Genomic DNA, 22,689 nt, shown 5'->3' on the forward strand with positions numbered 1-22,689 from the left:
TTTGCACTGAAGCAGTTACAACATCTTGGAATGCTACCACGTTTTGGCCCAAGCCTTCCTCATAGCATATTGGTACTGGTATGCTATGAGGAAGGCTTAGGCCAAAACGCATTAGAATTTCCAAGATGTTGTAACTGCTTCAGTGCAAAATAACATTTCATAAGAAGGAGCGATCCTGTGCTGGCTCTTGATTTATATGAATTTCTGGGTATTAGCTGACCTTTTACTAATGTAGCATATAGCTCAGTGCTTAAAGACCAAAAAAATAAAACAGAATACATACATGTCTGAAAGAAGTGTGTGGAGCAGCACTTGATGCTGTTTCCTCTAGATACTCATCCCAGTTAAAATCTGTATCTTCAACACTAGAGCCATCATCTGCAAAAAAAAAAAAAAACATTAATACGTATATCCTACATTATACATTTGTACAACCAGAGTGTTGCAGGGTCAAGCAACAGCTTAGTTTGTTAATATCTCCACCAGAAGCAAACACTTATTGTTCCATGACTCCGAGTGATGAGATATACCAAGTACTTATGGGTATAGGAGAGTATGTGACACATGCATCTTCCTCCCATGTCAAAGTATTGGTGCTTGATGAGTGGCCATTGTCACGTGGGGGTGGTGGAGAGTCCTTAGCCCTGTGTAAGCTCCAAAACCAGAGGTTAACAGCAGCTGTAAGGAGTAGCAGGAAATGGAAGGGGAGTATGTGTAATTAGTGTGGCTGTCATCAAAATGAACTCATTCTTTAGCCATGTTTAGCCCATGTAAAAAGCACAAATACTTTAAAGTAATTTTTTATGAGTTTTTTAAAGCCTTAATGCCCATACTATATTTAGTAGTGTCAATAGGTTAGTTAAATTTACTATAACTCTACTGACAATGGAGTCTGAGAAGAAGGAACACACACAGGTGAACATTAGCAGTCCTTTCATGCAATGTTAATTATCAATGTTATGCCAGGCGTCATTGTGCGTGATGACTATAAAAAGTTGTACTGTGATCACAAAGTTGTTAAAACTAGGTAGGCAAAGACAAATATAATAAATAATCACTGAAGTGGCTTATACAAAAGAGGTGTACCACACACATCAACATATGTGGATAACAGCGCATGGAAGGCAGTTTCGTAAAGATGAGCAAATACTACCATTACAAGACTCTAGTCATTACCTTACTATCACTGGCACCCGGTGCTCATGTCCTGCATGTCTGGTCTCAACCCCTGGGTGACGAGGCCACTTCTGTCTATGTTCTCTGCTGCCATGACTGCCTGACATTGCCTACAGGGAGCTGCAGTTCTGTGTAGAGGAGGGCAGCCTTAAGCAAGGTATTCTATTTCTTCTCAGCCTTGCTGCCCCTCTGCTTTCTGGCAGTAGTAGGGGGTACTAAAGAGGGTAGAGGGACAGCAGTGATTGACTGGCCCAACCTGCTCATCCATGTCTTTATATACCTTGCTTTGTGCACTGGTCTAAATAATTTGGTGGAGGGGAAATTATGGTGTGGGGTTGTTTTTCAGTGGTTGGGCTTGGCCCATTAGCTCTAGTGAAGGGAATGTGTCAGCATACCAAGACATTTTTGTGCCGCAAACTTTGTGGGAACAGTTTGGGGATGACCCCTTCCTGTTCCAATATGACTGCGCATCAGTGCACAAAGCAAGGTCCTTAAAGACATGGATGAGAGAGTTTGGGGTGGAGAAACTTGACTGGCCTGCTCAGAGTTCTGACCTCTACCCGATAGAACACCTTTGGGATGAATTGTAGTGGAGACTGCAAGTCAGGGCTTCATTCCCATAGACACACTCCTAAACCTTGTGGACAGCCTTCCCAGAAGAGTTAAGCTGTTATAGCTGCAATGGGAGGGCCAACTCAATATTAAACCCTAAGGACTAAGACTGGAATGCTATTAAACTTCTTGTGCGTGTAAAGGCAGGTGTCCCAATACTTTTGACAATATAGTGTATATATGCTTTTACATATTTTATATACATTGTGTATATATATATATATATATGCTTTCAGATTCTTCTTCTATCTGTATATCTGGCACTGCTATCAGGTAGATAAGATTGCAGCCTATCCGTATATAAAGGAGGTAAATTGTAAAGAAAATTTGTTTTTTTACAGTAGAATATATAATTTATTGGGGGCAAAATGGTAGACACAAATGTAAAAAAGTTAATGATATTTGGGGGTACAAGGGAGTAATGCAGAAGGTGAAAAACATTGCGGCTGATTTACTAAAGGTGTGGGGAATCTTCACACACTAAATTGTGTATTTACTTCAATTACCCAATCAATTGAAAAGCCATTTCCCATTTACTTTTTTCATCAGCATATGACTGGATAATACAAGTGAATATTTACACAATTTATTGTGTAAAGCGTCCCAACTAACTCTGTAACATCAATCTAGACTTTGGAAGTAATAATAATAATAATAATAATAACAATAAATATTATTATTTTAATTATTATTATTATTTCAACAATATGCCATATCATTGGTCCTGAAATGAAATTCATTAACAGTTGGCCAGTACTAACAAGAATGAAAGCGTCTAATAATTATTGAATTCAGAACTGCAAACGTGTTTCATTTAAAATGCAATCATTCCGTCCATTTTTCCATGTGATAATAACATAATAGAATTTGTGGTAGTAAGGCTGTATGTTACTGGAGTCAAGAAGAAGCAACTGAGAGATAATTGTTTTTACAAAGACTAATTCAAGTTCTTGTATAACTCCATTATGTTTCAATTATGCACCATAAATGAGATTTCAACAACACTTCTATTACTTTATCTATGTTTAATGATGAAGTGATAACCGCAGAACATTTCTTCTCATAACTCATGCAGGCTCTGTCATTAATAGTACAATTATGCAAATATTTGCATAACAATGTTAATGGTCTTAAGGCAGTGGTTTATACTGTAAAAATCTATACCCATTTGTAGTGTATGTTATTCCACTCTAATTATAATCTCTTGGCAGTTTGCCATTTGTAGACACTGACAAGCACTGAAAACATATTTACACAAACTATATCTGGGAACAATGTGAAATAATGAGTATTAAGTATTAGAATCTAAGCATCCAGACACTAGACTGACCGCTAATACTTTTTTTTCTCCTAATGTAGAGGAAACTAGCAGCATACAACTAGATAGAGTGGATAGATATAGATATGCATGTGTGTGTATATATAGATACATGAGTGTGTATATATGTATATTCATCCCAAAGGTGTTGAGGTCAGGACTCTGTGGAGGCCAGTCAAGTTCCTCCACCCCAAACTCGCTCCATGTCTTTATGGACCTTGCTTTGTGCTCTGGTGCGCAGTCATGTTGGAACAGGAAGGGGCCATCCACAAACTGTTCCCACAATGTTGGGAGCATGAAATTGTCCAAAATGTCTTGATTTGCTGACACCTTAAGAGTTCCCTTCACTGGAACTAAGGGGCCAAGCCCAACCTCTAAAAAACAACCTCACACCATAATCCCCCCTCCACCAAATGATTTCAACCAGTGCACAAAGCCAGGTCCATATAGATATGGATTAACGAGTTTGGGATGGAGGAACTTGACTGGTCTGCAGAGAGTCCTGACCTCAACCCAATAGAACACCTTTGGGATGAATTGGAGCGGAGACTTTAAGCAAGGCCTTCTCGCCCAACATCATTGCCAGCCATCATATCTAAGAATTGGTAATCTGCTATATATAATGTTTTCTTTTGTGGGATACTCCTGAAATTTACAGACCTGCAGGCCATCATCTATGCAATTCTTGGGGATGCAGCTGCAGCATGCGGCCAAAGCTCAAAGTAAATCTTCCGAATGGATTATGTCCCTGACCCAGTCTTCGGGCAGTAAGAGTGTCCAAGGGTTTCATATCACAAAGTTATGCAATGCTTTTACAATTCTATCTAAAGCAGCACCCTCTGAGAGTGATGGAAAAATGGGAGAGGAATATAGGTCTAATGGATGCCAAGCAATGGGAGGAGGCTTTCCAGACAGTAGTTACTTGCTCATTAAATGTTACTCAAAGATTGACCCAACTATACATAATAATGAGGGTATATTACACTCCCCATAGACTACATTTGATGGGGTTTAAAGATGACCCTGTTTGCACGAGATGTCGGAGGGATCATGGAGACCTAATTCACTTAGTGTGGAGATGCCCAAAGCTACATCCCTATTGGGCGGGAGTGGTACAGACAATTAAGGCAGTGTTCCAAGTGACTCTAGGGCATGGGTGTCCAACCTTTTGGCTTCTCGGGGCCACATTGAGTGTAGAGAAATTTCTTGGGCCGCATATAAAATATATACTATAGTTAAGGTATATAAGTAATAAAATGCCGCAGCACCATTCCCGTGCCGCCGCGCCCCCCACACTAATTTAACACAACTAGAGGATGATTAATTGAAATGGAATCAGTATACAGAGGTTTACTTCTTTTGAGAGATATTAACCACTTAAGCCCCGGAAGATTTTACCCCCATTCCGACCAGGGGGTATTTTGCGATTCGGCACTGCGTGAATTTAACGCACAATTGCGCGGTCGTGCGACGCTGTACCTAAACGAATTTGACGTCCTTTTTTTCCCACAAACAGAGCTTTCTTTTGGTGGTATTTGATCACCTGTGCGATTTTTTGATCACGCGCTATAAACAAAAAAAGAGCGTCAATTTTGCAAAAATAGCAATATTTTTCACATTTTTTTATATGAAATTCCCCCAAAAAAAAATGTAAAAATCAAAATTTTTAAAAATTTTCGGCCAATTTATTTTATGCTACCTATGTTTGGTAAAAAAAATCGCAAAAAGCGTATTTTGATTGGTTTGCGCAAAAGTTATCGCGTTTACTAACAAAGGGAAAGATTTTTGTCATTTTTGTTGTTTTTTTTTTTAACGCGTAATGGCGGCGATCTGCGATTTTTTTTGCGGTACTGCGACATTGCGGCGGACAGATCGGACCCTTGACTGACATTTTTGACACTTTTGGGGTTACCAGTGACATTTCTACAGTAATCAGTGCTATATATATGCACTGTTACTGTAAAAATACACTGGTAGTGAAGGGGTTAACTTTATTTGGAAGGGAGGGGCTGTGTGTGTCCCTAGGGGCGTGGTTTCTACTGTGATTGGCTGTGGCTCTAGCTGTAAAGACACTGATCAACGGATCTACATACCAGATCCGTTTTATCAGTGTCTTTGCAGCGAAGAGAATGACAGGCAGTTTGTTTACACAAGCTGCCTGACATTCTCCCTCTCCCCCGCCGATCGCCGAGTGACCGGCGGACATCGGGTCCGCTGGTCACACGCGCGGGGGGGTCCGTGACCACGCGGGAGCGGGAGCGCGCCCCGGGGGGCGCGCGCTCGCTCCCTAGACCCTCACAAGCAAGCAACGTAGCCCTACGTTAGTTTGCCTGTGAGGGGCTGACCGCCGACGTAGATAGTCGTGCGGCGGTCGGCAAGTGGTTAAAGGAACACTCTAACCACCATGACCACTTCAGTGATTTGAAGTGGTCATGGTGGTAGGAGTCAGAAACACTGCACATGCTCGCCTCCCCCTCCCTCCCCTCCGAGGCAGCCTCTGCCTACCATTAGTTGGAAGCCGCTGTGGCCGTGCCCCCAACCTGACTTCCTTCCTCCCTAGCAAAAAAAAAATTGTTAGGGGGCAGTGGGACGCATTGCCTGTGGTTCCGGGCCGCAGGTTGGACATGCGCAGGTTGGACATGCCTGGTCTAGGGCCAACTCTGGTGGAGTGCCTGCTGGGGGTGCTGGGAGAGTATGACTGAGATGTGTATAAGAAGGAGGCTGTTCATAGAGCCTTGTTTTAGGCAAGAAGGTTGATTATGGTACACTGGAAAGCGGAAAATCCTCCAACATTAAAATAATGGATCAACACAGTGGGCAGTGTGATGATAATGGAGAAAGTCATATACCAGTATAGGGGTAATGCATCCAAATTCAAAAAACTTTGGGCATCATGGTTGGATACCCCGGGGCTTGTCCAGGTGGATCTAACCATGAATAGGCTACTTGGCCTCAATGCCTAAGTATAACTGCAGGTTCCAATATGTAACATGTAATACAAGTCTTAAAATCTGTGCAGGTTGATTATGAAGATGTGTATTGAAAGATGATGGCTTCACTTGTATCTGTGTATGCGAAAAACTATTTGTGACAATTTAAGACAATTGTGTATTGTTATGTACTGCATAAGAATAAGCATTCTTTGTTTGGATAAAAAAAAAAAAAAAAAAGTTTGCTTTTGGGTTTAATACCACTTTAAATATTGACCCTTGTCCAAATTTGCATAGGAGCTAATGAAATTAGGGAGGCTTAACTGTGTTCTGTGCCACAGAGAATTATTCAACAAGGTTGTTCCCATAATTTAATGCATATCCCACTGCAACATTAATCTGAAGATTGACAACCATGTTTAATTGTTGACACATTTTAAATTATGAAATGAGTAAAACTACGTCAGTAGAAGCTACCGTATTTATAACAAGATCAAAGCACTACTCTACAAGTCAGAGGACTGCAAAAGACAAAGACATAAGACTACAAAACTTGGCACAGAATGAAAAATGTGCTGTTATTTAATTGTGTCAATTAAATCAGCACTCTATCTAAAAATATTTCCTCAAGTTGATGAAAGTTTGCAAGGCATGTCAGTAAGCTCAGCATGGATCTGCTGTGTAAGCAGTTCGAATCTATCTTAAGTTGGAAGCTGCCGGCTTTCATTATCTTTAGCAGGCCATTCAGCTGATCCCCTAGGAATACATTTCAGAATGTACAATACAGAATAATCTGCACTCCCATGCTTCACTAGGTAATAGTTTAACCTGACAAATTAGATTGTAATCATTAAGTATGGTGGCATTTATATTCCTATTGCTTCTTCTAATTATTCGCAAACTGGACTTTTTTCAGGCAGGGATATTTTTAAGCTTTTACATTGAGAGAATCGATAATCTATAATTCATATCACAAAGTCAAGCACGACTAATTATACACATGGTATTCTAGAGAATAAAAGACACATTTTTAAAAATATCATAAAAATAGTTCAAGACTGTATTGCAATTCGGTTACTGTAAAGTCAACCGGTAATGAGAGAAACATGGAAGCTGCCATAGCTGACCTCTCCTGAAAATTTAAGTTTCCTGGCTGTGATGTTCACTCTCTATTTTATTACTTTGAGCCACTTTCTGGGAAGTGTGCAGATCAAGGTTCTACTCTGACTTTTGTTCTGGATTGGTGACCTAAAAAGTGGCAGGAAATTATCATTTTTAAGAACAGTGTTATGCAAACTGTCACTCTTGGAAAAAAGGTTTGAGTTCATAATAGAAATGATAAAATATACTTACATAGTCTGTGAGGTTGAAAAAAGACATCAGTCCAACCTATGATGTGTGTGTGTGTTAGTACATTGTATACCCCTGTATGTTGTGGTCTTTAAGGTGCCCATCTAATAGTTTTTTGAAACTATCGATGCTCCCTGCTGATACGACTGCTTGTGGAAGCGAATTCCACATCCTTACCGCTCTGAAGAACCCCTTACGTATTTTAAGGTTAAACCGTTTTTCCTCTAGTTTTAGTGAGTGGCCACGTGTCTTATTGTCTTCCCTTTCTCTAAAAATTTTGTTCCTTATGCTAGGGTCCTCACCAGTACAGTATTTGTACATTGATATCATGTCCCCCCTCAAGCGTCTTTTCTCCAGAGAGAATAAGTTCAATGCTTGTAGTCTTTCCTCGTAGCCGATGCCCTCCATTCCCCTAATTATTTTTGTTGCCCTTCTCTGGACTCTCTCCAGTTCCAGCACATCCTTCCTGAGGACCGGTGCCCAGAACTGGACAGCAGACTCCAGATGTGGTCGGACCAGAGTCTTGTAGAGTGGGAGAATAATCTCTTTATTTCTGGAGTGAATCCCCTTTTTTATACATGCCAGTATTCTGTTGGCTTTGCTTTCAGCGGCTTGGCATTGCATGCCACTGCCAAGCCTGTTGTCCACTAGGGCCCCCAGGTCATTTTCCATCCTAGACTCACCCAGAGGTTTCCCCCCTAGTGAGTAGCTTGCTTTCGTGTTTCTGACGCCCAAGTGCATTACTTTACATTTTTCAACATTAAACCTCATCTGCCATGTAGTTGCTCACCCCATTATTTTGTTCAGGTCCGCTTGTAAGATTTCCACATCCTGCATAGAAGGTATTGGCATGCTTAGTTTAGTATCATCCACAAATATTGAGATTGTGCTAGACATCCCCTCCTCTAGATCATTTATGAATAAATTAAACAAGATTGGTCCTAGGAAAGAACCTTGGGGGACCCCACTTTCCAAACCCGCCCAATCCGAGTACTCCCCATTTATCACCACCCTCTGGACTCTCCCCTGGAGCCAGTTCTCTAACCAGGTACTCACCTTATGGTCCATACCTACCTTCCTTAGTTTGTACAGTAAGCGTTTGTGGGGAACGGTGTCAAAGGCCTTTGCAAAGTCCAGATACACCACATCCACAGGCTTACCTTTATCTAGGTGGCAGCTCACTTCATCGTAGAAGGTTAATAGATTGGTTTGGCAAGAACGATTTTTCATGAATCCATGCTGATTACTACTAATAATACCGTTTTCATTACTAAAGTCTTGTATATGGTCCCTTAACATCCCCTCCAAAATCTTGCAGACTACAGATGTTAGGCTGACCGGCCTATAGTTACCCGGGATATATCTCGGCCCTTTTTTAAATATTGGTACCACGTTGGCTTTTTTCCAATCAGCAGGCACCATACCCGTCTGTAGACTATCCTTAAAGATCAGGAATAATGGTCTGGCAATCACCTGGCTGTGCTCTTTAGGAACCCTAGGGTGCAAGCCATCCGGTCCCGGTGATTTACTTATGTTAAGTTTCTCTAGTTTAGTTATAAGTCTATCTTCTGTTAAGGGCCATACACACTATAAGATTTTCAGAAGACTTTTTCCTTCAGACTTACCAAAATCATATAATATGAGGTCAAACCTAAACACTTTCAATTTGTATGCAATCTGGCAGGCCCTTGCACTACATAGAAAAGGTAAATCTTTAGTTTAACCTTACAAGCTGGGTTAGTGTAGCCCCCCGATTCTTTTGTGAAGACTGAAGAGAAGAAATTATTTAAACTTTCCGCCTTTTCTCTGTCCTCTGTGGCCATATTTCCCTTGTCGTATTTTATGGGGCCAATGTGTTCTGGCCTCGCTTTCTTACTGTTTATATACTTAAATAATTTCTTGGGGTTCTTTTTACTCTCTTACACTATATGTCTCTCGTGTTCTATTTTAGCCGCCTTGATTTCATCTTTACATATCTTATTACGCTCTTTGTAATGCTTGAATGCTGCCACTGACCCCTCAGTCTTATATGTTTTGAAGGCGTTTTCTTTAGTATTAATATGCATTTTTATGTTGGAGTTTAGCTACCCAGGGTAGTAAATAAAAATATACTACAATAATAATCTCATGCAAGCTTAAGTCTGGATTGACACTTTCCCCGCATTCCAATTCGCAGTGACAGGAGAGTGTGACCAGCTCTCAATGGATCCTGTATGTCTTCTGGTCCATTTCAGGTCCAAATTCAGCCACTTTTTGGACGTGATTTGCACTTGAAATGGAGAGCAGGGACTCACAAGACCTCCTGATGTAAGCCACGGCCGCAGCATGTGTGAACCAAGCCTAACTTTCAAGTATGGCCAAATACATTTTTGAACAATTAAGAGTTTTTTTTTACACTTACATGTATCCTACAGAAGAATATGTTTACAGGACTATTCAAGCCAAACTATATCATACAAACTACCTAAAACAGGGATCCTTAAACTACGGCCCTCCAGCTGTTGCGGAACTACACATCCTATGAGGCATTGTAAAACTCTGACATTCACAGACATGACTAGACATGATGGGAATTGTAGTTCCTGAACAACTGAAGGGCCATAGTTTGAAGACCCCTGACCTAAATGATAACTGCAATATAACTGGTCGACACTAACAGCAATATCGGGTAGTATGTAGCATTTGGTATGACCAACTTTGAGCACAAGCGCTGTATTAATCGTCTTTGAGCATATAAAATGTAATGCTGTGCTGATTCAAAAACATAATTTTGTACATTTCGAACAAGCACCATGATGACTTCAGAATGGGATGCTACGTGTTTCACTGCCATTAAATGGCAGAACAGAGCATTTGTACACAGGTAAAATAAGCTGAAACCTTCCCAAATTACTGGGAAATCCAAGTTCTGACTCCGAGAGTTACTCTCGCCAGCAGGTACAATGACAGCTATAAAAACCTGACTAATTTTCCAACCTTTCTGACTATGCCAAGCTATAAGAAAAATGTGTTTAGCTGTGCTTCCGCTAGTAATGGAGAAAACAATCACGGGTGGTGGCCCAAGAGAAAAAGATTTGAGTAGGGCCAGATCACTGCAAGACAATCTAATCAAAAGACTAAGGCCAGATGAGGGTCTAGGGAAGTGATGGCGAACCCTGGCACCCCAGATGTTTTGGAACTACATTTCCCATGATGCTCAACTACACTACAGAGTGCATAAGCATAATGGGAAATGTAGTTCCAAAACATCTGGGGTGCTAAGGTTTGCTATCACTGGTCTAGGGGGTGCATTCCCAGCCTTCCAGGTCATGGATATAATAATCCACTGCCACCAGGAGGGGATTTCATATTCTTCCCTCCTGCTCAGCACAAAAGCCTCCACTGATTGACAGCCATAAAATCTATCCAGATGCGAAAGACATGATTATACACTGTATCCCTTCAGCACTGCAGACAAGCTGCTCTAAAAATTGAAATGATAACATTTAATCCTGCCCCTGACAGCTAGAATAACCAATCAGAAACTGGGAGTGTGATTTCAATCCGCATTCTGTTTTTGTGTGAGATGAGACCTGTTGTGGTATGGTGTTGGAGGGAAGAGAGCCAGGCTCTCTGCTAACAGGAAAAAAGAATCTAAGGAGCATGACCATATAAAAAACCTATGTAAGAATAAACTGTATTATGTTGATATCTATGACCATATACAGTGTCAGACAGCAGACCTGGACACCTGTCGTGCCCTAGGATGAGATTTACTTAGCTAGCTTAAAGTGCTTTGCCCATGAATAAAAACAGGTCCCTCTATTGTCTCCTGCTTTCTCACTCTCTGACACAAACCTTACATGAACATTTAAGATCCCCTAACCTGGAAGCCCCCCCCCCCCCCTTCAACTCTCCTTTAAAATACCCTGATTAGGAGCTTAAAAAAATACTTACCTTGGACTTTTGGACTTTCTCTTCATCCAGGAGGCTCTGGTAATGTCATTGTCTGAATAAGCTAAGTACTCCAAATCCTGAAGCAAGCCAACGATTATACAAGTTTCTTTCCATCCACCATGGGTGGAAGGAAAGAAAAATTGCTTAATTCCCCCATCAACACATTAAGTGTTGATGGAGGAATCCCTCCTGCAGTGCTTTTGTGTTCTGCCAGCAGATATCCTTCCTTCCCTACTGGCAGAACACAATGATCACTGCTAGTGGCTGTAGCCACCTCTAGTAATCGCATTCAAATAATCTGACAGGCTGGTTGTACTATAGTGGATTGATATATTGACTTCAGTACAACCAGCCTGTCAGATTATTTGCATGCGATTACTAGGGGTGACTACAGCCACTAGCAGTGATCATTGTGTTCTGCCAACAGGGAAGGATGTACTATAGTGGATGTATATATTGACTTCAGTACAATCAGCCTGCTCATCAACGGATTGAATCTCAGCCGTTCCCCACTGAACTGTCTGAGATTCAATTTATCTATGGCCAGTTTGAGAAAATTCATACCTGCACTGTGCTTGATACTTTCCCAGGAGGCAGTGGGGTGTCCCATGTAATGACACCACTGACTACAGGAAGTGGCCAGATGCCAGGGTCCAAAGTACATTTTTTTTTTTTTTATGGGTGGTGGGGGCTTTCTAGATAATCAGACCTTGCATTTTTACACTTGGTCAGCCTTAAAGTTGGCTTCCCTTCGCTCCCCGGGAGAGGAAGTCCTGTGTAGGCTTAAAATCACTTTCATTGAAACTTACAGAAGGCAAAGGCTCTCCTTGCCTCCTTTTGACAAGGTTGGAGGAATGGCTGAAAGTCACATGCTTCCTCATACATAAAAGTACTCTCTGTTTCAAACCAAAAAATTGCAGCAGCAGAGGACTGAAGAGAAAGCGAGTATAAGCAGCAATTATGGGCCAGTTGAGGAAATGCTATCACTACAGCTAATTGTGTGATTTCAAGGATTAAAGTGGTTGTAATGTCAGAAGGTTTTTTATCCTTATGCATTCAATGCATTTAGATAAAAATCCTCCTAAGTGCAGCAGCCCTCCTGAGCCCCTCTAATACTTACCTGAGCCCATTTCTATCCAGCGATGTTGCAGGAGTGTCTCGGCTGCCCGAGACTCTCCCTCCTGATTGGCTAAGATGGCAGCACAGTGCCATTGGCTTTCGCTGCTGTCAATCAAATTCAGTGAGCCAATCAGGAGAGAGGGGGCAGGGGTGGGCCACGGCTTCATGTCTGAATAGACACAGGGAGCTGAGGCTCACCTTGGGAGACCCCATAGCAAACTGCTTGCAGTGGGGGCACTCGAAAAGAGGGAGGAGCCAGAAGAGCCAAGAAGAGGAGGATCCAGGCCACTCTGTGCAAAACCACTTCACAGAGCAGGTAAGTATAATGAAAAAAAATGAGACTTTACAATCACTTTAATGTTTTGCAACTATGATTTTCTTTAAAAACATTTGACAGGGATATCACCAGTGTGCTATTTCTCCTTCATTGTTTAATCACAGACTTTAAGGCAAGAAAGAGACCAAGCACAGAAAAGTAAGGACATCAACCTCGTCCTGCTGCCTGGTGGGCCTGTTTATATCTCAGGATTCCATGGATAGAAAAATAAAGATAAAACAACCCCTCCACATGTAGTTTAGCATTGTATTAAGCTGTTTTTCGTGGAGTTCAGCTTTAATTGTAGGCAACTGTGTCAGCTATATAAACAGGGAATATGAATTCCCCTACTTATTAACACATTACAGCCCTATAATCATGCAAAGTATTAACATACGTCAATTATTTTTAAACCTATTTTCCTTACGTTAATTAGGTAAAGAAATCAGGTCAACTGAAAGATAACAAAAGGGAAGAAAATGTAGCAAGTAGACTCCCCAAATAGATGAAAATTCCCCTTTTGATTCCAATCCACTTTGCTTAGGTTTTTGCTTTTTTATAAAGCATTTGTATTTGCTTTGATGCATTAGTATTGAAAATTCATGTCTAGCAATAAATACTGTCTCACAGATTGCTAACTGATTATCTGTGTTATTCCAACATGTTTTGTGAGCTCTTTTATGAACAATGAAAACAGTTATCCTAGATACAATATGGTGCACAAGGGCAACATTTCTACAGAGAAATGTTAGCCTCTGAAGTCAATGAAGACAGATGCATCCAAATTCAAGGGACCAAACCTTCTATATATATGGTTCCTCTTTCAAACCACTTTGTAATATTCGTAAACATGACAACAATTTCTTTTTTCATTTCTTAAGCACTTGCTAGCCACCCTATAGCAGTTTTATTGCTACAGGGGGCAACTGTGCAGTGGATCACGTGTATAAATGTGATTCTGGATTTACGCCTGCAGGGGGAGCGTGCGTGCTGCCATTGCTCCGCTTCTGCTGTGAACATTCACAGCAGAAGTCGATCTGCGAGTGCCGGGCACATGATGTACGCTGGCATCTGCAGATCGTCAAGCAGAGACTCAAAACAAAGGTCTGCCTATGTAAACAAGGCAGAGTTCCATTCTGACAGGCGGTAAGAGATGGATTCTGTTTTCCTGCAAAGCAGGAACTCAAATCCTTATCTTCCCCTAGTAAAAGCAGCACATATAGTAAACACAAACACAGGCTACAAACACAGGCTAGGCACACAGTTAACCCTTTGATCACCCTAGGTGTTTAATCCCCTCCCAGCCAGTGTCATTAGAACAGTGACAATGTATATTTTAGCACTGACCACTGTATTAGTGTCACTGGTTCTCACAAAGTGTCAAAAGTGTCAGTTAGTATCCGATTGTCTGACGCAATACAGCAGTCCTGCTATAAGTCTCTGATAGCCGCCATTACTAGTATAGAAAAAGTAATTCCAGTATATATCCCATAGTTTCTAGACACTTTAACGTTTGTGTAAACATATCAATTCACGCTTATCGGGATTTTGTTTTATTAAAAACATGTAGCAGAATACACATTGGCCTAAAGTTATTAAGAAATTTGATTCTTTTTTCTATTCTCTTATTGGATATGTTTTATAGCAGAATGTAAAAAACAAAAGCTTATTTATTTATTTATTTATTTTCAAAATTGTCTGTCTTTTATTGTTTATAGAGCAAAAAATAAAAACCGCAGTGGTGATCAACAACCCCCAAAAGTACAGTGTCAGTTAAAGTAACGCAGTGCCGTATCTCACAAAGTGGCTTAGTCGTGAAGGGGGTTCAATCTTCCAGAGGTCAAGTGGTTAAAGAATAGGTGAAGTACTGTATATACAACATTCAGTATAATGTTTTATGTTGGATCCCATTAAAAAAGCAAGAAAATCAAGAGCAATAAAAGCTGATTCAGATTTAACCAGGAAATGGATCATGTTACCTTATTAAAAGGGGTTTGCTCTTGATCACATAAGAAAGAAAATACTAGGAAAAAATACTTTCACCTAGCTCACTACACTCCCTGGCTGCACTGTTCTACCTTTTTCTAATATTTAGGGATATCTCAGTCTAGGAATACAAACAGTTTATTACCCTGAAAGATTTAAAGCGTAACTCCACTTTTGCTGAGAAAAAAACATTCCCCTCTGGGTGATCTATGTACATTACAAGGATTTTAACAAACTTTGTTGCAGATTCCTACCTTTTGTTATTCTGAATAAATCATTGTTTGTTCCTCTGTGCCTCTGTGCTGAGTGGGTCTAATGGGAGTGGTTTCATAATTATCTATCAGCTGTGGCAGCTGTAGGGCTCTAATGAGGAAAGCTGCTGGGCCTGCATCCCTTTAGATGTGTTCCTATTGGGAGTATCTCACCATAAATGACATTTTTATTGCAGGGGATGCCAGAAATCTGACTTGTATCTCAGGCAGACTTCTGAGAAAATTGATGAGCCAATCACACAAGCTGGAAATGATGTTTCTGGGGGGTGGTCAGTATACATTCTGTGTACAGAGCACCTCCAGGTAGCCATATTGCATTGCATTTTCAGAAAATTACAACAGCTGCAGATTGAGAAGGAAATGTATTTTTTAAAAACATTCAATCACAATATGATTTGTGTCGCAATTGTATACACTATATTTTTTTTTCTTTGATTGCTGTTTTTTTCCCTCACGAAAGTGGAGTTACCCTTTAACATTTGCATGCCTTAAGCCTACAGAGAGGTACACTGATTTCAGGTCTTGCAGGTACAGTAAGTTATCTGCGGATCCTGCCATCATGCCAAAAATTTTTTCAATACACAAGGAAGCTGATTTATTAGCAGTGTTGAGAATGTTTACATAATTAATTTTCACTTTACTTATCTAATTATGAGAAAATCAAATTGTTGTTTACCTTTTTCATCTGCACATGATTGGATAACGAAAGTGAATAATTTCACAATTTATTGTGTGAAATTCTCAGCTCCATTAGTAAACCAGCCATAAAGTCTCAGGAGCCATTCCACTTACACAACGCGACAAGGCAAACAAAACAATAGATTGGTTTTATTTGGAGGGTATTTGAAAAATATAATTCGTTTTTTTACATTTTTCGGGAGTTAAAAATTGGTAATACATCTTCATTTACCTCTTATATTGGAGGATGAACCTCCAACCATACCAGCAATGCCACTTTGTAACAGAAGCAGCTCAAATAGAACAGAAGGTTTAAAGCAGAACTCCAGCCAAAAAAAATGAATAGCTAATTCAAAGATAACACAACAAAACCTTATATATATTTCTCTTCAATCCAGAGATTTTTCCCTGCAGTATTTTTTTTTTCTGTAACAAAATGTCTTCAGTCTGATGGCCAGCATCAGTCAATCCATTTCCTCTGGGCCCAGGTCATCCTAGACCTGCTCCCAGTCTTTGGATGGATAATGAAAGAAGAAGCAGCACAGTGATGAACTCTGTTTTCTCCTATTGTCAGGAAGCTTCTTGTTAACGCATGAACGTATTGACTACCTGTGTTGCTTCTTCCACTCACACTCCAGCCCTGCTCTGCATGGAGTGGAAGAGGCTGATACCAGCTCAAATTCTAATACTTACACTGCTTGCATTACAAAATACACCAATGATGTATTAATGGTTACAGAACTGCATTAATGTGTGTCTTTTATATCCACTTACAGTTAGCCTTTAACCACTTTCTGCCCGTCCACCATCAAATGACAGCAAAGCGGTGCGGCTATTGTTCTGAAACGCTGCCATATGACAGCGCACCAGAACAACCTCTCTCGCGCGCCCCGGGGGCACGCAGTGCTAGGACATGGCGCGACCCCGATCTTGCTAAAGAGCCAATGACTTGGCTCTTTACCCATGTGATCGGCTGTGTCCAATCACAGCCGGTCACATGTAAATGAGGAAGTGCCATTTATCAGCTCTCCTCACCTCACACTGTCAGAGTGTGTGGTGAGGAGAGCCGATCAGCGGCTCCTCCTCAAAGGGGAACCTAGAAAAGGTAATCAGGGCCCTGATCATCAGTGCCCTGATTACAGAAAAGCTAAAAAATCGTGCCCACCATCAGTACCCACCATCAGTGCCCACAGTGCCCACAATCAGTGCCCATAGTGTTGCCAGTCAGTGCCTGCTTATCTGTGCTGCCCATCAGTGTCCATCAGTGCCGCCCATCAGTGCCCATCAGTGCCGCCCATCAATGGCCATCAGTGCCACCTCTCAGTGCCCATCAGTGCCACCTTTCAGTGCCCATCAGTGCCACCTATTAGTGCTCATCAGAGCCGCCTATCAGTGCCACCTATAAGTGCCCATCAGTGCGGCATATTAGTACCTCCTCATCAGTGCCACCTCATCAGTGCCATAAGTGCCACCTCATCAGTGCCCATCAGTGCAGCCTATCAGTGCCCATCAGTGCCGCCTCATCAGTGCACATCAGTAAAGGAGAAAAATTACTTATTTTCAAAATGTACTCACAGAAAATAAGAAAACTTTTTTTGTTCAAAATTTTCTGTTATTTTTCTTTTTTTTTTTTTTTTCAAGAAATAAAAAAAACCCAGTGGTGATTAAATACCACCAAAAGAAAGCTCTGTTTTTTGTGAAAAAAAATGATAAAAATTTCATAAGGGTACAGTGTTGCATGACCGCGCAATTGTCATTCAAAATGTGACAGCGCTGAAAGCTGAAAATTGGCCTGGGCAGGAAGGTGGGGAAGTGCCCTGTATTGAAGTGGTTACAGATGGGCAAATGTTTTTTTTTTTTCCATTTTGGATAGAGTAAAGCCTAGGCCATACGATGAGAATGATCGTCTGTTTCTATTTGCATGCTATTCTCCATATCGAAAACAAAAAGGTTACTAATGTCCAAAAAATTCTCATATGACAGAATAACAATTTGGAAGTAGTGTATTTGTATTGGATTTTCAGATGAAAACTGTGGCGATTAAACAAAAATTGTTCAATCTGGTATCGTACGAGAAAAAGTTTTGTGTTTATACCTTCAGAACTTTTCTGATGAAAGCTGTGCTCCAACGATATCGTACGATGGCTATGAAAGTGGTATTTTTGTACGATTTTCTGATTGTGTGTACGGGGCTTTAGAAGGAGTTATCACCCCTGGTTTTTTTTTGTCAAATGTGTCCCAGATTTCCATCCAATTGCTATCCCGAAGCCAAAACCGGAAGTCAAAGGAAGCCCCTTTAAAGTGTGGGAATTGCTGACCAGAGTCACAAGAACTAATGTCCCCATTGGAAGATTTCCTATCTATTCCTTTTCTGGTATCAAACCCAAAATTTGGGATTTTCTTTCATTTTCAGTGATAATAATTTACAGGAGGGTAAATCTTTCAATTGGGGGGCACAGACAGCAATAAAAACCTGAGTGGTATTCTAATCCCTCTCCTTTCTCTCTCTACCCTCATCCCATTGCATCTTTGTCACGCAATAGACAAAGTAAGCAACTTGATTATGGTGAATTGGCCAACTGGTGACACTTTGTACCTACAAGTTTGGAGCTGCAGTACTTTCTTACTGCTGCTATGCCTGATGCCGTTGTTGCTACTCTACATTATTTATTGTGGAATTAGTTACAACTACAATGCGGTTTCTTAGGATTACATCCATTATAATTGACCTTTTTTAAGATACCACATTTATGTCATCAGCTGCTCTCCAAAAGTCCCAAAAGTCATGTTTTTTTTTCATTTTACTGTCTGAACTGCACATTGCATGTCTGACTCACTTATAGACAGCAAATGTTTTCACTGTGACTAATACACGTAGAAAAGAATGCTTGCAATATTTGTTAGAACTAATTTCTTTTAAAAAAAATCCTGGAATTATTTCTCAAAAAAACTCTGCAGCAAACATTTTTTTGTTTTTAATTACAGTGCCTTGAAAAAGTATTTTTACCCCTTGAAATTTTCCACAATTTGTCATGTTACAACCAAAAATGTAAATGTATTTTATTGGGATTTTTTGTGATAGACCAACTCAAAGTGGCACATAATTGTGACGTAGAAGGAAAATGATAAATGGTTTTCAAAATGCTTTACAAATAAATATCTGAAAAATGTGGCGTGCATTTGTATTCAGCCCCCCTGAGTCAATCCTTTGCAGTACCACCTTTCTCTGCAATTACCGCTACAAGTTTTTTTGGGTATGGCTCTACCAGCTTCGCACATCTAGAGAGTGACATTTTTGCTCATTCTTCTTTGCAAAATATCTCAAGCTCTGTCAGATTTGATGGAGAGCGTCTGTGAACAGCAATTTTCAAGTCTTGCCACAGATTCTCAATTGGTCTGGACTTTGACTGGGCCATTCTAACACATGAAAATGCTTTGATCTAAACAATTAAATTTTAGCTCTGGCTGTATGTTTAGGGTTGTTGTCCTGCTAAAAGGTGAACCTCCACTCCAGTCTCAAGTCTTTTGCAGACTCTAACAGGTTTTCTTCTAAGATTGACCTGTATTTGGCTCCATCCATCTTCACATAAACTATGACCAACTTTCCTGTCCCTGCTGAAGAATAGCATCCTCAGAACATGATGCTGCCACCACCATATTTCACAGTGGGGATGTTGTGTTCAGGGTGATGTGCAGAGTTCGTTTTCCACCACACATATCATTTTGCTTTTAGGCCAAAAAGTTCAATTTTGGTCTCATCTGACCAAAACACCTTCTTCCACATGTTTGCTGTGTCCCCCACATGGCTTCTTGCAAACTGCAAACGCGACTTATGGCTTTCTTTCAGCAATGGCTTTCTTTTTGCCACTCTTCCATAAAGGCCAGATTTGTGGAGTGCATGACTCACAGTTGTCCTGTGGACAGATTCTCCCACCTGAGCTGTGGATCTCTGCAGCTCCTCCAGAGTTACCATGGGCCTCTTGGCTGCTTCTCTGATTAATGCTCTCCTTGCCCGGCCTGTCAGTTTAAGTGACTGGCAATGTTTTGGTAGGTTTGCAGTTGTAACAAATTCCAAAAAACAGTATCTCTCCTGCGCTCAATTGGTATGCGGGAAGGTGAATGTTCTAGGTGGTTTTTAGGCACAGGTATGGTGGTCTTGCTGCCCCCTCAGGACCAAGGGTATCCAAAAAACACTGTATAACAATGACAAGAGAAGGGCGCACCGACCTTGTGCATTACCACTAAAAAGTTTATTAAAATCAAAATTGGGTAGCGTACAATATACTCACAAACATAGGATATGTACAAGCATGTAGGAAATGGGAACCGCTCTCCTCCAGAACACTTCTCTACTGCTGGATAGAGTGATGGTAGGTTTTGTGGACGCCATCACGCTATCCAGCAGTAGAGAAGTGTTCTGGAGGCGAGCAGTTCCCATTTCCTACATGCTTGTACATATCCTATGTTTGTGAGTATATTGTACGCTACCCAATTTTGATTTTAATAAACTTTTTAGTGGTAATGCACAAGGTCGTGCACCCTTCTCTTGGTATTGTTTTACAAGGTTTGCAGTTGTGCCATACTCTTTCCATTTCCGAATGATGGATTGAACAGTGCTCTGTGAGATGTTCAAAGCTTGGAATATTTTTTAAACCTAACCCTGCTTTAAACAACTTCATCCCTGACCTGTCTGGTGTGTTCCTTGGCCTTCATGATGCTGTTTGTTCTCTAAGGTTCTGTAACAAACCTCTGAGGGCTTCACAGAACAGCTTTATTTATACTGAGATTAAATTTAACTCAGGTAGACTCTACTTACTAATTAGGTGATTTCTGAAGGCAATTGGTTCCACTAGATTTTAGTTAGGGGTCTCAGAGTAAAGGGGGCTGAATACAAATGCACACCACACACTATTTAACTATTAAAAATTTTGAAAACCATTTATAATTTTCCGTCCACTTTACTAATATGTGCCACTTTGTGTTGTCTATCACATAAATTCCCAATAAATTACATTTAGGTTTGTGGTTGTAACATGACAAAATGTGGAAAATTTCAAGGGGTATGAATACTTTTTCAAGGCACTGTAGTTCTTTATATTTTAATAGTATCAGAGGACGTTAACTGGGGCTAGAAACTTTTGTGAAAAAAAACGACAGTAGTCATTTCTTGCAGCAACAACAAAGTAGTAGTAACCATTTATTTCGGGAATGCTTTATTTCTTTTACTAGTAGAGATGTCTTTGCTATGTTTGAATGTGCCTGAAAATTAACCACTTCCCATCAGCGCTATAGCCTTAATTGCCGGGAGGGCATCCATGTACATCCTCCCATGCATGAGCTACTTGCATGCTCCCTGCGGAGCGAGTGCAACTCGCATTGTGATCAGCGAGTCCATGAGACTTGGCTGATAACAGATCTGAGTAAGGGGCCGATCCTGGCCCCCTTACCACGTGATCAGCTGTCAGCCAATGACAGATGATCACGTGATGTAAACAGCAGCCGGAGATCAGCTTTTTTTCTCCTAACGCTGTCAGTGTGAGGGCAAAAAAAAGCAGATCGCCGGCTGCTGTCAGAGGGACATAGGTCCTGAAGAGGAGAGGATCATCTGTGCCTCAGTGCCACCTACCAGTGTCCACCAGCGCCACCTACCAGTGAAGGTAAGTGTCACCTGCCAGTGCCCACCACCAGTGCCACCTATCAGTGCCACATCATCAGTGTTGCCTATCAGTGTCACCTACCAGTGCATATCATTGACCATCAGTGCCACCTATTAGTGCCCATGAATGCCACCTACCAGTGCCACCTATTAGTGCAACCTACCAGTGCCCTTCAGTGCTGCCCATCAGGGCTCATCGGTGCCACCCATTAGTTCCACCCATCAATGTCACCTATTAGTTCCCACCAGTGCTGCCCTATCAGTGCTGCCTTATCTGTGCCCATCGGTGTCGCCTTATCAGTGCCCATCAGTGTCACCTATCAGTGCCCATCAGTGCAGCCTATCAGTGTCTATCAGGGCCGATCAGTGCCGCCTCATCAGTGCAAATCAATGAAGGAGAAAAATTACCTGTTGGCAAAATTTTATAACAAACTATAAAAACAGGGTTTTTTTTTTTTCAAAATGTTATTTTTTTTTTCTTTGTTCAGCAAATAATAAAAACCTCAGTAGTGATTAAATACCACCAAAAGAAAGCTCTATTTGTTTGAAAAAAAATGATAAAAATGTAATTTGGGTACAGTGTTGCATGACTGCGCAATTGTCATTCAAAGTGCGACACCACTGAAAGCTGAGAATTGGCCTGGGCTGGAAGGGGGTTTAAGTGCCCAGTAGGCAAGTGGTTAATAGTCCTCAGTATGGCCTAGTAGAAAGATAAATGGAAAAAACTGAAGACTTTCATTCATGCAGGGAAAACATTTATATAGAAAACACAAACATGATTGCATTGTTGAATTTGGACACCAAGGAATTATTCAGTGTAGTCCAATACATGTGTTCATTAAGATACAACACGGCGGATATTTGTCACTAACGGCAGCAAATTAAAAATCAAAGTATTTACAACGAGACAGGTCAGCAATGATTTACAAACTGAAAATGATTGCCGTGGTTTTCTGAGCTAGGGTTTTTTTAAGCATACTCAGAGCAAGAAGGAAATTATCCAATACATTAAAAAAGTGACAGCTAGCTCGGCCAATTAATTAGTGGTAGCAATTGCTGCTGTCAGCGACTGTAAAGCAAAATATAAGAAATGATAAAATTGACAGCAAATAGTGACAACTGGCATATTAAAGCAATGTCATGCGTGGCTGATGTACTGCAAATGATCATATAAGAAGAACACAGTAAATACCACGTAGGAATCAAAATTCTACATATTAAAAAAAAAAAATAATGGCTATTGATGCGCATGAGCAATGTGAATGCATATATGATATTCACACTGTGTTTAGATCAGCTACTGTAACATGTCATTCCTCTTACTACACAGCACTTGTGTT

At 40.8% G+C, this 22,689-nt stretch overlaps 1 protein-coding gene across 3 annotated transcripts in view; it reads right to left on the reverse strand.

Annotated features, from left to right (window-relative positions):
- SFMBT2 (Scm like with four mbt domains 2) overlaps positions 1-22,689 on the reverse strand; it is a 315,888-nt gene that overhangs the window by 164,511 nt on the left and 128,688 nt on the right. For all 3 annotated transcript variants that reach the window (XM_082254953.1, XM_082254954.1, XM_082254952.1), the window contains exon 3: positions 284-378. In XM_082254953.1, coding sequence (XP_082111079.1) covers positions 284-378 — 95 coding nt within the window. The remainder of the gene's footprint in view (positions 1-283; positions 379-22,689) is intronic.

The sequence above is a fragment of the Pelophylax lessonae genome (assembly GCF_965119305.1).
Source record: "Pelophylax lessonae genome assembly, chromosome: 4".
NCBI classification, from domain to species: Eukaryota; Metazoa; Chordata; class Amphibia; order Anura; family Ranidae; genus Pelophylax; species Pelophylax lessonae.